This window comes from Schistocerca gregaria, chromosome 10, assembly GCF_023897955.1.
Source record: "Schistocerca gregaria isolate iqSchGreg1 chromosome 10, iqSchGreg1.2, whole genome shotgun sequence".
NCBI lineage: Eukaryota > Metazoa > Arthropoda > Insecta > Orthoptera > Acrididae > Schistocerca > Schistocerca gregaria.
This window is the reverse complement of record NC_064929.1, coordinates 127,604,228-127,620,704: the sequence shown is the minus strand read 5'-3', so window position 1 is coordinate 127,620,704 and position 16,477 is coordinate 127,604,228. Positions and strand designations below refer to the sequence as shown.

The 16,477-nt window shown below is 44.0% G+C and overlaps 1 protein-coding gene across 1 annotated transcript in view; it reads left to right on the top strand.

The window, feature by feature from the left end:
- The window catches only part of LOC126293534 (tyrosine-protein kinase Fer-like), a 90,806-nt gene that overhangs the window by 62,793 nt on the left and 11,536 nt on the right, over nt 1-16,477 (top strand). Inside the window, exons 5-7 of the mRNA XM_049986802.1 lie at nt 3,873-4,025; nt 8,061-8,183; nt 15,499-15,621. Coding sequence (XP_049842759.1) covers nt 3,873-4,025; nt 8,061-8,183; nt 15,499-15,621 — 399 coding nt within the window. The remainder of the gene's footprint in view (nt 1-3,872; nt 4,026-8,060; nt 8,184-15,498; nt 15,622-16,477) is intronic.

The following is a 16,477-nucleotide window of genomic DNA, read 5'->3' as shown; positions in this document are numbered from 1 at the left end:
TAAAAAAACGTTAGTTATGACATACAAGAAAACAGCAAAGATGTGACAGGAAAACAACATTTCGGTAAACTGCATGAGGAAATCTGAATCAAAGATCAAGCAATGACTTTATACAGTCGAAAAAGTTTTTATTTCGCAGCTGCAGCTGTTCGTTGAGAATGAGGCCCTCATGAGGAGAGAGATGTCTGAAAATCTCCAATTCCTCTAAAACATCTAACCGACGCCCCTTCTTTTCGGTATGCAGAATATTGTTATCGCCTATGGCTTTAGGCGCGTGTCCCGTAATTAAGAGATGATCGGCAAAGGATGAATTTAGGGGGCTGGTGCCGTTCTTTCTCAAAAGATGTTTGTTATATCTGATGGTGAAAGCACGTCCAGTTTGCCATGTATAATAGGAGGAGCAGGTATCGCAGATGATCTTTTAAACGCCAGAATTTCCTGTAGGGGAGCGAAAGGATTTCAAATTATGAATGAAGTTTCTCTTTAGATTAGTATTAGTAGAGATGGCAACATTACAGCTGCATTTGTTGCAAAGCATGCGCTGAATATGATAGGAAATGGAATGAAAGGAATATGAAAACGTTTTTTTGGGTTAATTTCAGTGAATGAGGTGTTGAGTGTGGAAGTTCTTGCAGTTTTCTTTTCGTCCACTATGTTAGGCGTATACTCATTATTGACAGCTATGGTTATAAGTAAATTAATCTTCTCTTTAAACCTTTTTGTTAAAAGTAGTATAGAGGTGGCTCGATGGACGGCATGAGTGAAAAAAGGCAATTTTTTTGGACTGTGGATGAAAAGAGTAAGCAGTGCACGATTTGGTCAGTACTTGTAAGTACTGCATCTCTTTCCAGTCAGTACAAACTTTAATTTTATTAATGTATTATACACCTAATATGTTTTAGAACAGTTAGTCTAATTCTGAAGACGACGCTCATACTAGCGTCGAAACCTGGTCAGTTTTGACTTAATATTTGTGACCTAGGGCTTATTTGTTCTAATATAATTCTGACACGGTCACTGAACCTTAGTTTTATAGTATTCAAATTTCTTGCAGAGTCATACTGAATTGCAAACAACACAATAACTATGACTATTATGGAAATGATGGCACATCATCCTAAAGGTGAGGAAAAAATGAATTTTTTTTTTACACAGTAGTATCTGTAAATTTTCCATTCTAACAACATCTCGATATACCACAGCATCATCCGCAAAAAGCCTCAGTGAACTTCCGATGTTACCCACAAGGTCATTTATGTATATTGTAAATAGCAACGATCCTATGACACTCCCCTGCGGCACACCTGAAATCACTCTTACTTCGGAAGACTTCTCTCCATTGAGAATGACATGCTGCGTTCTGTTATCTAGGTACTGTTCAACCCAATCACACAATTGGTCTGTAGTCCATATGCTTTTACTTTGTTCATTAAACGACTGTGGGGAACTGTATTAAACGCTTTGCGGAAGTCAGTAAACACGGCATCTACCTGGGAACCCGTGCCTATGGCCCTCTGAGTCTCGTGGTCGAATAGCGCGAGCTGGGTTTGACACGACCGTTTTCTTCGGTACCCATGCTGATTCCTACAGAGCAGATTTCTAGTCTCCAGAAAAGTCATTATACTCGAACATAATACGTGTTCCAAAATTCTACAACTCATCGACGTTAGAGATTTAGGACTATGGTTCTGCACACCTGTTCGACGTCCCTTCTTGAAAATAGGGATGACCTGTGCCCTCTTCCAATCCTTTGGAACGCTACGCTCTTCTAGAGACCTGCGGTAAACCCGCTGCAAGAAGGGGGGCAAGTTCCTTCGCGTAAACTGTGTAAAATCGAACTGGTATCCCATCAGGTCCAGCGAACTTTCCTCTTTTGAGCGATTTTAATTGTTCCTCTATTCCTCTGTCGTCTATTTCGATGTCTACCATTTTGTCATCTGTACTACAATCTAGAGAAGGAACTACACTGCAGTCTTCCTCTGTGAAACAGCTTTGGATTAAGACTTTTAGTATTTCGGCCGTTAGTCTGTCATCCTCTCTTTCAGTACCATTTTGGTCACAGTGTGTCTGGACCTTTAGTTTTCATCCACCTACCGCTTTAACATAAGACCAAAATTTCTTACGATTTTCTGCCAAGTCAGTACATAGAACTTTACTTTCGAATTCATTGAACGCCCCTCGCATAGCCCTCCTCACACTACATTTTGCTTCGCGTTGTTTTTGTTTGACTGCCAGGATTTGGCCTTCATGGGTTGTTCTGACGTAGTTTGTTGTTGTTGTTGTGGTCCTCAGTGCTGAGACTGGTTTGGTGCAGCTCTCCATGCTTCCCTATCCTGTGAAAGTTTCTTCATCTCCCAGTACCTACTGCAACCTACATCCTTCTGAATTTTCTTAGGGTATTCATCTCTTGGTCTCCCTCTACGATTTTTACCCTCCACGCTGCCCTCCAATACTAAATTGGTGATCACTTGATGCCTCAGAACATGTACTACAAACCGATCCCTTCTTCTGGTCAAGTTGTGCCACAAGCTTCTCTTCTCCCCAATCCTATTCAATACTTCCTCATTATTTACGTGATCTACCCACCTAATCTTCAACATTCTTCTGTAGCACCACATTTCGAAAGCTTCTAATCTCTTCTTGTCCAAAGTATTTATTGTCCATGTTTCACTTCCATACATGGCTACACTCCATACAAATACTCTCAGAAACGACTTCCTAACACTTAAATCTATACTCGATGTTAACACATTTCTCTTCCTCAGAAACGCTTTCCTTGCCATTTCCAGTCTACATTTCATATCCTCTCTACTTCGACCATCATCAGTTAATTTGCTCCCCAAATAGCAAAACTCCTTTACTGCTTTAAGTGTCTCATTTCCTAATCTAATTCCCTCAGCATCACCCGACTTAATTCGACTACATTGCATTATCCTTGTTTTGCTTTTGTTGATGTTCATCTTATACCCTCCTTCAATGACACTGTCCATACCGTTCAACTGCTCTTCCAAGTCCTTTGCTGTCTCTGACAGAATTACAATGTCATCGGCGAACCTCCAAGTTTTTATTTCTTCTCCATGGATTTTAATACCTACACCGAACTTACCTTTTGTTTCCTTTATTGCTTGCTCAATATACAAGTTGAATAGCATCGGTGAGAGACGACAACCCTGTCTCACTCCCTTCCCAACCACTGCTTCCCTTTCATGCCCCTCGGTTCTTACAACTGCCATCTGGCTTCTGTCCCAATTGTAAATAGCTTTTCGCTCCCTGTATTTTACCCTTGCCACCTTTGGAATTTGAAAGAGAGTATTCCAGTCAACATTGTCAAAAGCTTTCTTTAAGTCTACAAATGCTAGATCTTCTTAGATAAGTCGTAAGGTCAGTGTTGCCTCACGTGTTCCAACATTGCTACGGAATCTAAACTGATCATCCCCGAGGTCGGCTTCTACCAGTTTTTCCATTCGTCTGTAAAGAATTGGCGTTAGTTTCTTGCAGCTGTGTCTTATTAAACTGATAGCTCGGTAATTTTCACATCTGTCAACACTTGCTTTCTTTGGGATTAGAATTACTATATTCTTCTTGAAGTCTGAAGATATTTCGCCTATCTTGTTCATCTTGCTCACCAGATGGTAGAGTTTGGTCAGGACTGGCTCTCCCAAGGCCGTCAGTAGTTGTAATGGAATGTTGTCTACTCCTGAGGCCTTGTTTCGACTCAGGTCTTTCAGTGCTCTGCCAAACTCTTCACGTAGTTTAGTAGTTAGCAATGTGACGCAAACAGCACAGATTGGTAATGGCCACGTGTCGATGCGTGGCAGATGGCATGGGCTACCCGGATGCCAGTGGGGCTGAGTAGTGGTATTGTTTTTCAGGTGGTTCGCTGCTTCACCACCTGAAGGAGCACCGGCTGACGCTGTCCACGGAAGAGCTGACCGCCATGTGCCGTGACGCAGCTGAGGGAATGGCCTACCTGGAGGCTATGAAGTGTGTGCACCGCGACCTGGCCGCCCGCAACTGTCTACTGGGTGGGTCTCGACGGTCTCTTCTGCGAGCTATATGAACTGATGTCTTTTGGATAGCGTGGATAGCAATGTGCGGCTGTTTGCTGACGATGCTGTGGTGTACGGGAAGGTGTCGTCTTTGAGTGACTGTAGGAGGATACAAGATGACTTGGACAGGATTTGTGATAGGTGTAAGGAATGGCAGCTAACTCTAAATATAGATAAATGTAAATTAATGCAGATGAATAGGAAAAAGAATCCCGTAATGTTTGAACACTCCGTTAGTAGTGTAACGCTTGACACAGTCACATCGATGATATATTTGGGCGTAACATTGCAGAGCGATATGAAGTGGGACAAGCATGTAATGGCAGTTGTGGGGAAGGCGGATAGTCGTCTTCTGTTCATTGGTAGAATTTTGGGAAGATGTGGTTCATTTGTAAAGGAGACCGCTTATAAAACACTAACACTACCTGTTCTTGAGTACTGTTCGAGAGTTTGGGATCCCTATCAGGTCGGATTGAGGGATGACTTAGAAGCAGTATAGAGACGGGCTGCTAGATTTGTTACTGGTAAGTTTGATCATCACTCGAGTGTTGCGGGAATGCTTCAGGAACTCGGGTGGGAGTCTCTAGAGGAAAGGAGGCATTCTTTTCGTGAATAGCTACTGAGGCTGGCTGCAGTAAAATTGTACTGCCGCCAACTTTTCGGAAAGATAATAAAGATAAGGTAAGAGAGATTAGGGCTCGTTCAGAGGCATATAGGCAGTCATTTTTCCCTCGTTCTGTTTGGGAGTGGAACAGAGAGAAAAGATGCTAGTTGTGGTACGAGGTACCCTCCGCCACGCACCGTAGGGTGGATTGTGGAGTATGTATGTAGATGTAGATGTAGAACATTTCTCAGCCTGGTACAGCGAATGGTACTCGTTCCTCCTGTTGATTCATTTGCACTACACCCTCATTCAAATACGAAGTAGATGTCTGCAGTAATTTCCATTGTAAGGCATTCACTAAAATCATGTTGTGTGTATTTTACTCAAATTGCCAAGCTGAAGTTTTGGGGTCTCATAGAATACTTAGTTGCACACACGAACTCTAGTGCCAATGGAAGTTAAAAAAAAAAAAATTACATGTGAAAGTTCATCATTTTTTCACTTCTATTGGCTGCGTCTGTTGCTATAAGTACACATTTCTTCATAAGTAAGAGAGATTCACTGATGAATTTTGCACAGCATACAAACTTCCTGACAGATTAGGACTGTGTGCCGCACCGAGACTCGAACTCGGGACCTTTGCCTGTCGCGGGCAAGTGCTCTACCAACTGAGCTACCCAAGTACGACTCAGGCCCCGTCCTCACAGCTTTACTTCTGCCAGTATCTCTTCTCCTACCTTCCAAACTTTACAGAAGCTCTCCTGCGAACCTTGCAGAACCAGCACTCCTGAAAGAAAGGATACTGCGGAGACATGGATTAGCCATAGCCTGGGGGATGTTTCCAGAATGAGATTTTCACTCTGCAGCGGAGTGTGCGCTGATATGAAAGTTCCTGGCAAATTAAAACTGTGTGCCAGACCGAGACTCGAACTCGGGACCTTTGCTTTTCGCGGGCAACTGCTCTACCAACTGAGCTACCCAAGTAAGACTCACTGCCCGTCCTCACAGCTTTACTTATGCCAGTATCTCTTCTTCTACCTTCCAAACTTTACAGAAGCTCTCCTGCAAACCTTGCAGAACCAGCACTCCTGAAAGAAAGGATACTGCGGAGACATGGCTTAACCATAGCCTGGGGGATGTTTCCAGAATGAGATTTTCACTCTGCAGTGGAGTGTGCACTGATATGATACTTCCTGGCAGATAAAAATTGTGTGCCGGACCGAGACTCGAACTCGGGTCCTTTGCCTTTCGCGGGCAAGTGCTCTACCAACTGAGCTACCCAAGTACGACTTAGGCCCCGTCCTCACAGCTTTACTTCTGCCAGTATCTCGTCTCCTACCTTCCAAACTTTACAGAAGCTCTCCTGCAAACCTTGCAGAACCAGCACTCCTGAAAGAAAGGATACTGCGGAGACATGGCTTAGCCATAGCCTGGGGGATGTTTCCAGAATGAGATTTTCACTCTGCAGCGGAGTGTGTGCTGATATGAAATTTCCTGGCAAATTAAAACTGTGTGCCAGACCGAGACTCGAACTCGGGTCCTTTGCCTTTCGCGGGCAAGTGCTCTACCAACTGAGCTACCCAAGTACGACTCACGCCCCGTCCTCACAGCTTTACTTCTGCCAGTATCTCGTCTCCTACCTTCCAAACTTTACAGAAGCTCTCCTGCGAACCTTGCAGAACCAGCTTTCCTGAAAGAAAGGATACTGTGGAGACATGGCTTAGCCATAGCCTGGGGGATGTTTCCAGAATGAGATTTTCACTCTGCAGCGGAGTGTGCGCTGATATGAAAGTTCCTGGCAAATTAAAACTGTGTGCCAGACCGAGACTCGAACTCGGGACCTTTGCCTTTCGCGGGCAAGTGCTCTACCAACTGAGCTACCGAAACATGACTCTCGCTCCGTCGTCCCGAGTTCGAGTCGGTCAGGCACACAGTTTTAATCTGCCAGTAAGTTTTATATCAGCGCACACTCCGCTGCAGAGTGAAAATCTCATTCTGCATACTTACAGGTGTATGAAACTCTAGAAATAATTTAATTTATCAAAAAAATGAATGTGCTGTCACATTTTAAACTTGATGTTTAGAAAAAAACTCAAATTTTATAGTTAATTTTCTCAATTTTTACCACAGTGGAAATTAAAATGTCCTGTGGTGTCTCTCCTGCTAAAAGGAGTCCCGTTTGACGTCCTACCCCCCCTTAACTGAACACTGTCTACAATGACCAAAGGAAAGGTCTTCTGCAGACCACTTAATTTTAGTAAAAACTCCTACAATTTTTTTTATATCCCTCTTTTCTACAGTTCCCTTTTTTCTTCTATCTACACCTTACAATTTAGACCTCGCCAATACCCAACTCTCTTCTTGCATCACTTCCACGCCTCTCTCCATCATGCCATCCTTCCCATTTACCATATCTAGCAGCAGTGCTTGAATATTTGCATGGCAGATTAACGACATACGACTTCAGTCGAGAAACGCCACCTGGTAATACGAGGGCTGTCCGGAAAGTAAGTTACGATTGATCGCGAAATGAAAATCAACAGTGAAAATTAGAAATGTTTCATTTGTAACAGTTAGCTACACCTTTCAGCTACTTCTCTACGTAGTCTCTTTTCTGACTCAGACATTCGTCGTAGCGTTGTACCAACTTTCCAATACCCTCACCATGGAAGGCAGCCGCCAATGCTTTCCGCCAATTCTCTACGCTGGCCTAAAGCTCTTTGTCTGTGCTAAAATGTTGTCTTCATAGCCAGCGGTTCGTTTGAGCAGAGATGAAACTCAGTGGGAGACAATTACGGGCTGTATTGTGGGTAACCAAACATTTCCAATTGAAACGATGCAGAAACATCTCCATCGCCGCTGCAGAATGAGGCTGAGAATTGTCTTGAAGAAGAAACCGCACGACAGTTATGTAATGTTGGTTGCATAGCTTCAGGGGAAAATTCTCACCAGACCCTCATGCTTGGCGGGAGACACTATTTTCTATAACATCTTTACGTGCTCACTAAGAGCTCAGGAATGAAAAGAGCCACATAATTGTACCTAGAGCCATACTAGAGACACTGCCCAACACATCTTTGCAAAGCTTTATCAGATTTTCATAGTCGTTTCCACTTCGCGACCGATCGTAACTTACTTTCTGGACATCCCTCGTACAAACTCTGCTGCAGTGTAGAATGTGCCCTTGAGCAATGTGGTTAGCCGGACACTTCGGCCGAGCGGTTCTAGGCGCTTGAGTCCAGAACCACGCTGCTGCTACAGTCGAATCCTACCTCGGGCACAGATGTGTGATGTCCTTAGCTTAGTTAGGAATAAGCAGTTTTAAGTCTAGGGGACTGATGGCCTCAGTCCCATAGTGCTCAGAGCCATTTGAACAATCTGAATCAACTTGTTTCATGTTGTCCCAGGAGAGAACAACCTGGTGAAGATATCGGACTTTGGGATGTCTCGCGAGGTGGAGGACTACTACATGGCCCACAACCTACGCCAGGTACCTGTCAGGTGGACGGCTCCTGAGGCCCTCCAGATGGGTGAGTAGTTGTTTGTTGTTCATGCAGCTGATAGTAACCTAGTAAAGGTATCAGACATTGGCGGGTCCTTTGAGTTGGAGAACTACAACACAGCTCACAGCCTGTGGTGGGCGCTGGTTAACTGGATAGCTCCTGGGGCTCTCCAGATAGATGAATAATTTATTGCTGGCGCAGGAGTTAACGCCCTGGTGGAGGTACCAGACTTTGCCATGTCCTGTGAAGAGGATGACTACTTCATGGTCCATAACAGCGCCAGGTGCCAATCAGGTCGACAGCCCTTGAGGCTCCAGATGGGCGAGTATTTTCTTATTGTTGGCGCAGGTGACAGTAACCTGATGAAGATATCAGACTTTGGCAGGTCTTTCAAAGTGGAGAACTACTATATGGCCCACAACCTGCGCCAGGTCCTGGTCGATGCTATGAGGCTCTCTAGATGTGTGAGTAGTTTGTTGTTGGTGCAGAAGTTAACAATCTCATGAAGATATCGGACTCTGGTAAGGTGGAGGACTACTGCACAGCTCACAACCTGTGCCAGGTGCTGCTTAACTGGATAGCTCGTGAGGCTCTCCAGATGGGTGAGTAGTTCGTTGTGAGCGCAGGAGTGAACAACCTGGTGAAGATATCATAATTTGGCATGTCCCCCGAAGTAGAGGACTACTATTTGGTCCACAACATTCACCAGGTCCTAGTCAAGTGGACAGCTCTGAGGCTCTCCAGGTGGGTGAGTAGTTTGTTGTTAGTGCAGGAGTTAACAACCTGTGAAGATGTCAGACTCTGGCATGTCCCACGAGGTGGAGAACTACCACATAGCTCACAGCTTGTACCAGTTGCTGCTGAACTGGATGGCTCTTGATGCGTCCAGATAGGTGAGTAGTTTGTTGGTAGTGGGGTAATTAACAACCTAGTGAAAGTGTGAGTAGTTTGTTGGTAGAGCAGTAGTTAACAACCTAGTGAAGATACCCGATTTTGGAACATCCTGCAAAGTGGAGGACTATTACATGGCATACAACATGTGCCAGGTGCATGTCGGGTGAACAGCCTATGAGGCTCTCCAGATGGGTATTTCTTTATTGTTCGCACAGGTGACAGTAACCTGATGAAGATATCAAAGTTTGGCAGTCCTTGCAAAGTGGGAAACTACTATATGACCAGCAACCTGCACCAGGTCCTAGTCAAGTGGACGGCTATGAGGCTCTCTAGATGGGTGAGTAGTTTGTTGATGCTGCAGTAGTTAACAATCTCATGAAGATATAAGACTTTGGCAAGGTGGAGGACTACTACACAGCTCACAACCTGTGCCAGGTGCTGGTGATCTCGATAGCTCGTGAGGCCCTCCAGATGGGTGAGTAGTTTGTTGTGAGTGCAGGAGTTAACAACCTGGTGAAGATATCATAATTTGTCATGTCCCCCGAAGTGGAGGACTACTACATGGTCCACAAAGTGCACCAGTCACGTTGACAGTTCTGAAGCTCTCCAGATGGGTGAGTATTTGTTTATTGTTGGCGCAGGTGATACTAATGTGGTGAAGATATCTGATTTTGCCATGTCTTGCAAAGTTGAGGACTACTACATGGGTCACAATGTGCTGGTCAAGTGAATGGCCCCCAAGCTGCTATAGATGGGTGCATTGGCAGCCAATCTGAAACTCCACTCTCTGCAGGTGTGGCAAGGTCAGGGGCGCATTGTCTTTCTGTTATTGTTTACTTTGTCACTTTGAATATTTTTATTTATGGTTTTGTGCATGAATAGCTCTTCCTGTAGAGTGACCATCCCCTTTTTTCTGGTACTGTGAGCTAAGACTGCGATGCCTGTTTTCATCACAATGTGGTGTGTTTTTCATTGGTTAGATGTTCTGAATATCTAAGTGGTGAACACAAGAGAAATACTGTGTTTTAACTATCCATAGAGCCTGTGATGGAGCATGCAAAACAACATAGTATTTATCAGGTAACCATGAGCATGCCAAGAGTAATCTTTCCTTAAAAAACAGTAGATCCACAATCAAATTATTGCTAAATATTCCACCTAATACTACATTTCAGGAGGCAACAATGAAGAAAGCACTAATTCAAATGTTTTTAAACAGGAATGTTAAATACTTTGATTTAATCCGTACTGGATGAGAGGTCGTGGTTGTGAATGTCAATGTTTAAAAATACATCGGCTCAACCACTTGTTTATAGTGTAAAACACTGAGACTGACGCGTTTCGGAAGTCAAGCTTCCATCATCAGAATAATAAAAAGTAAAAGAACCTGTTAAAACTCGCTAAAATGGAACATGCACCAGGCACAATAAAACTGATAATAAAATTAAAACATCGTGGCTACTTCCCTTATTGCAGCCGTGTCTTCTAAGGTGTATCTCCACACAGTCCGCAAAATATAAAAAAACTCTAAAATGGTGTCACCTAACATCTAACCACATGGCTCTCTCCTCTATCATCGTAAACAGCCCGTGCGTCTTCGTTCATACCACACACACCATGTAGCCAAACACGACACCGAAACGCTAGTGGACTCACGCGCAAGTAAACAAGGAAGTCACAGAAATGTCTATACAAACAGATAACGTATACATGTTCCAACCTTGAACGACTAGAGACAGGACGTTCCTATTCATAGGGCATGTTCATTACTGTATTCTGCTTTTGTGCCTTATACGCATCGATGTTGTCATGCATGGAACTAGTTATTAGGGCCCATGGTGGACTGTGTACCTACTAGGCAACAGGACACATGCAGCAGTAAGGTGACTGAAATGCTAATTATTTATGCAGAACGTACTAATGTACATGTCTTGTGAATATGAACATTCTACCTATCGCCATACAAAGTGTTCTGTTTTTCTGTACATACACATTTTAAAGATACATTGCAGTAGGGTGAATTTCATCTGATGAAAACACTTGAAGCACTGCACATTCACTTAAAATCTGAAGGACCTGTACTAAGATAAGAAGTATTGGCACAGGAAAAGGAAAGAGTACATTTCATAGGGTTGAAGAATGTCCATAGAGGGATTGGTGAATATTAGATAGCAAAACTATGGAGACGAGCAGTATAAATGGTGGTGGTTAGTAGGAAGTACAGGTGGTGAGAAAGGCAGAGGGAGGAGTAGTTGGTCCTGTGGGTCAGGCAGCGGTTGGAGTGGGAAAAGGATGGACAAAGAGAAAAAGATGAGAGTAGCTGTGATGTGGAGTGGGATAGGAGAGGAAGAGTTGAAAGTGGTAGGAGGGATAAATATCAAGGCAGATCTCATTGTGTAGGAGCGAGAGTTGGCTGAAGTTGCTCTGGGATAGGATAAACAGGTATAGGGATGGAGGGATGCATTCGTGAAGGTGTGGCTTTATACCAGGGTTGGTGATCAGAGGCAAGGCAATGGGGTGATTGAAAGCTAGTTTGTGGATAGTATTTGTATAGGAGTTGCAGAGATGTTCCATGTGGATGAGACGGAGTGGGAATTTGATGAGACGGTACAGGATCCAGATGGCATGAAAGCAAATGGAAAAAAATACATATCTCCCAGAAATATAATTACACATAAGTCTCATTGACATACTAACATGCTCTAATAGTAATAATACAGCTCGGCACTGGTTTGTCAGATACCATAACATTTTCTAAATCAAATATCCATAGAACCAGTAATAGCAAAACCCGGTATATCGATGGAGATGACGGATCAACGACAACTCAGAAAGGCTGAAGTAGTGAACTTCAGGGCCAGTGTTAAGTGCCTTCAAGATTGGTCACCAGGTGGCACCACTGCATGAAGGTAGTGATGTGTGCATGATTATTATTAAACCATGTGACATAACAAATACATAGATAGCAATGTAGTTCCAGCTGGACAATAAACACTGACACATCTCACAGCAGAGAAGAAGTATGCAACCAGGCATGGTGTAAAATAGATTACAGGTATCTATGATAACTATACAGGGTGAATGTTAAGAATAAGATGAGATTGGATTCATGAGAAAAATAATAAACAATGTATTGTGCTTTAGTAAAGTAAGTGCCCTAAAAACCCAATAACCTAGGTGGAGTGGGAGGGATGGTGTGGAAAGGCATGGAGAGGGGATGGTGGAAGGTGGCAAAACGGAGTGGTAGAAACCAAATATAAGACAACAAGTGACGTAATAAAACTATAGGCAGGAACAGAGTTCCATCTGGAAGATAAACATTGACATAGTTCAGAATATCACGTGAGTTGTCCATAAATAGATGTAGGGTGATGTAGATATAGATAATGGTACAACCAGAGTGAAAGAGATTATTATGTTACATAATTGACAGCTAATGCATGAAAACACATAAACGTGGGTGGTACTGGTGTTACAGCTATGTGAGTGATCTAAGAAAACAGCTGGGTGAGACTGGATTCATGAGAACATTCAACAGTTAGATAAGTGAACTAAAGAAACCTACTGCTGAGGGGCGGAGGAATGTTGAGGACGGGGAGGGGAAAGAAGGAGCATGGGAGAGCGAAAGTGATGTGGAAGGGGGAGGGAGGGAATGAGGTGAGGGAAGAAGGATGGGAATAAAAATGTGGGAAGGTTTCAATTTAATGCCCAGTAATATACTGAACTGTCATTGAATCTTGCATTTTAATGGCTCCTAAATTTTAGAATTCCCCATTATTGCAACATTGCATTTTCTAACATTTATGCCAGCGCCATATTGGACTGTGACATCATTGCTCTGCATCTATCCAACCCATAGGTGCAGGCTAAATTTACCTCGCTGGGAGCTGTAGATCTGAAACGGGAGCTGAAGAGTGCGTGTATTGGAATCCCCACAGTCATTCTACTGTGAAGTGTAGTCATCACAATCGTTAAAACAAGTGAAAGATTACTATCCTATCATCCAATACGTTTAGGAAGTTTTAACTACGCCGCCTTGCCTCCTGTGTCGTTTCAGGCCACTTTTGTCTACTATGCATGTTCTGGCTGAGAAGTAACCCGATTCGTTTAGTATCGTGATTTAATGTAAAGCTTAAATTCTTTTCGTTGCTATATTTTGCCGTCGTTTAGAAGTTCGCTTGAACATTTATACCTCTGTTGCCACCCATGAGCTAGTAATATGCGAAGACTGAGCTTCCAGATGCGCAGAACTCGCGCATAATTTGATTTGAGTAGTCATATAACTATGATGTTGCAGATTTTTAAAGTAAATACATCGATAATACAGCCAGATTCTGCTCAAAATATTATGTATGCTGATGGAAAAAAATCGCAACACCTAAAAGTAATTAATGTAGAGTGATTATATTTCTGAAATAGGTTTGTCTGGGTAACATATTTAAGTGCAACTTCCTGACAGATTAAAACAGTTTGCCAGACCGAGACTCGACCTCGGTACCTTTGCCTTTTGCAGGCAAGTGCTCTATGATCTGAGCTACCCAAGCACGACTAATGCCCCTCCCTCCACTCATTTAAATGGTTAACATTGCAAGATCACAGGCTAAAGTAAGTGCGAGATAAGACATTGCAAATGTGAAATGCTAGTACATTAATAACTGGTGTAACACCCAGAATGTTGAATGAAAGTGGACAAACAGGCATGAGCTGCATTGTAAAGGTGCCAGATGGCGACTTCCGGAAGGCGTTCGATACAGTTCTGCACTGTCGCCTGATAAACAAAGTAAGAGCCTACGGAATTTCAGATGAACTGTGAGGCTGGATTGAAGAGTTTTTAGCAAACAGAACACAGCATGTTGTCCTCAATGGAGAGATGTCTACAGATGTTAAAGTTACCTCTGGCGCGCCACAGTGGAGTGTTATGGGATCATTGCTTTTCACAATATATATAAATGACCTAGTAGATTGTGTCGGAAGTTCCGTGCGGCTTTTCACGGATGATGCTGTAGTATACAGAGAAGTTGCAGCATTAGAAAATTGCAGCGAAATGCAGGAAGATCTGCAGCGGATAGGCACATGGTGCAGGGAGTGGCAACTGACCCTTAACATAGACAAATGTAATGTATTGCGAATACATAGAAAGAAGGATCGTTTATTGTATGTTTATATGATAGCGGAACAAAAACTGGTAGCAGTTACTTCTGTAAAATATCTGGGAGTATGCGTGTGGAACGATTTGAAGTGGAATGATCATATAAAATTAATTGTTGGTAAGGTGGGTGCCAGGTTGAGATTCATTGGGAGAGTCCTTAGAAAATGTAATCCATCAACAAAGGAGGTGGCTTACAGAACACTCGTTCGACCTATACTTGAGTATTGCTCATCAGGGTGGGAGCTGTACCAGGTTGGGTTGACAGAGGAGACATAGAAGATCCAAAAAAGAGCAGCGCGTTTCGTCACAGGGTTATTTGGTTAGTGTGATAGCGTTATGGAGATGTTTAGCAAACTCGAGTCACAGACTCTGCAAGAGAGGCGTTCTGCATCGCGGTGTAGCTTGCTGTCTAGCTTTCGAGAGGGTGTGTTTGTGGATGAGTATCGAATATATTGCTTCCCCCCGACTTATACCTCCTAAAGAGATCACAAATGTAAACTTAGAGAGATTATAGCGTGCATGGAGGCTTTCCGGCAGTCGTTCTCCCCGCGAACCATACGCGCCTGGAACAGGAATGGGAGGTAATGACAGTGGCACGTAAAGTGCCCTCCGCCACACACGGTTGGGTGGCTTGCGGAGTATAAATGTGGATGTAGATGTAGATGTCAGTTTTTGGGACGGAGTTCCATGCCTGTTTGCTCTTGATCAGTCAATGCAGGGTCGACTAATGCTGTTGGTGGATGATGGTGGAGTTGTTGTCCTGTGATGTCCCATATGTGCTCAATTCGAGACAGACCTGGTGCTCCAGCAGAGCAAGGCAAAATGTGGACGATCTGTAGAGCATGATGGGGCTATAACAGCGGTATGTAGTCAAGCGTTATCCTGTTGGAAAAGGTGTGTTTTGGAATACCCACAGTCATTCTACTGTGGAGTGTGCCATCACAAGCGTTCAAACAAGAGAAAGATGGTCGAATCACCAGACTGACGCACAAATTTGGATGTAGGGTACGTGGGACAACTACGAGAGCACTGCTGGCGTAATGTGAAAGCGCACCACAGTCCATAAATCAAGGTGTAGGTCCAGTGTGTCCAGGTTGGTTGCAGGTGCCCAACTGGTCTCCTCCTAACCAACACACGTCCATCACTGGCACCGAGGCAGGACCAGCTTTGGTCAGAAAACATGGCAGACGTCCACCCTGTCGCTCCAGTGAGCTCTCACTTGACACCACTGAAGTCGCCATTGGCAGTGGTTTGCGGTCAGTGTAATTCACGCTACAGTGACCGGACTTTGTGTTTCAGGCAAGTACTCGTGGATGAGCGACGTGTGGAGCTTCGGCGTGCTGATGTGGGAGATCTTCTCACGCGGAGCCAACCCCTACACGGGCTTCAGCAACCAGGAGGTGCGGGACAAAGTCGAGAACGGTGAGCATACACACACACACACACACACACACACACACACACACACACACACACACACCTTTCACCCTTGTGATACGTCATGGTATGGGAAAACTTAACCAAAATGTAAGGTAAGTAGAGCTCAAAGGCTGCAGGGAGTGAAAGTGTAGACCCATGAAGGACCCTACACTTTTTGATTAATTATTGACCAATACAATAAGTTAGTGAAAGGAATGACTTTAATCATTCGGCCAGAAGGGCCAATCACACATAACCACAAATACTGTTTTGATAATGCTACAAGAATGCAAAACCAACAGTTAATTTGAAAATTCCTGGCAGATTAAAACTGTGTGCCGGACCGAGACTCGAATTCGGGACCTTTGCGTTTCGCGGGCAACTGCTCTACCAAGTGAGCTACCCAAGCACGACTCACGACCCATCCTGACACAGGCAAACGTCCCGAGTTCGAGTCTCGGTCCGGCACACAGTTATGATCTGCCAGGAAGTTTCATACCAACGCACACTCCGCTGCAGAGTGAAAATCTCATTCTGGAAACATCCCCTAGGCTGTGGCTAAGCCATGTCTCCGCGATATCCTTTCTTTCGGGAGTGCTAGTTCTACAAGGTTCGCTGGAGAGCGTCTATAAAGTTTGGAAGGTAGGAGACGAGATACTGGCAGAAGTAAAGCTGTGAGGACGGAGCGTGAGTCGTGCTCGGGTAGCTCAGATGGTAGAGCACTTGCCCGTGAAAGGGAAAGGTGACGAGTTCGAGTCTCAGTCGAGCATACAGTTTTAATCTGCCAGGAATTTTCATACCAGCACACACTCTGCTGCAGAGTGAAAATCTCATTCTAGAAATAGTTAATTTACTTCCT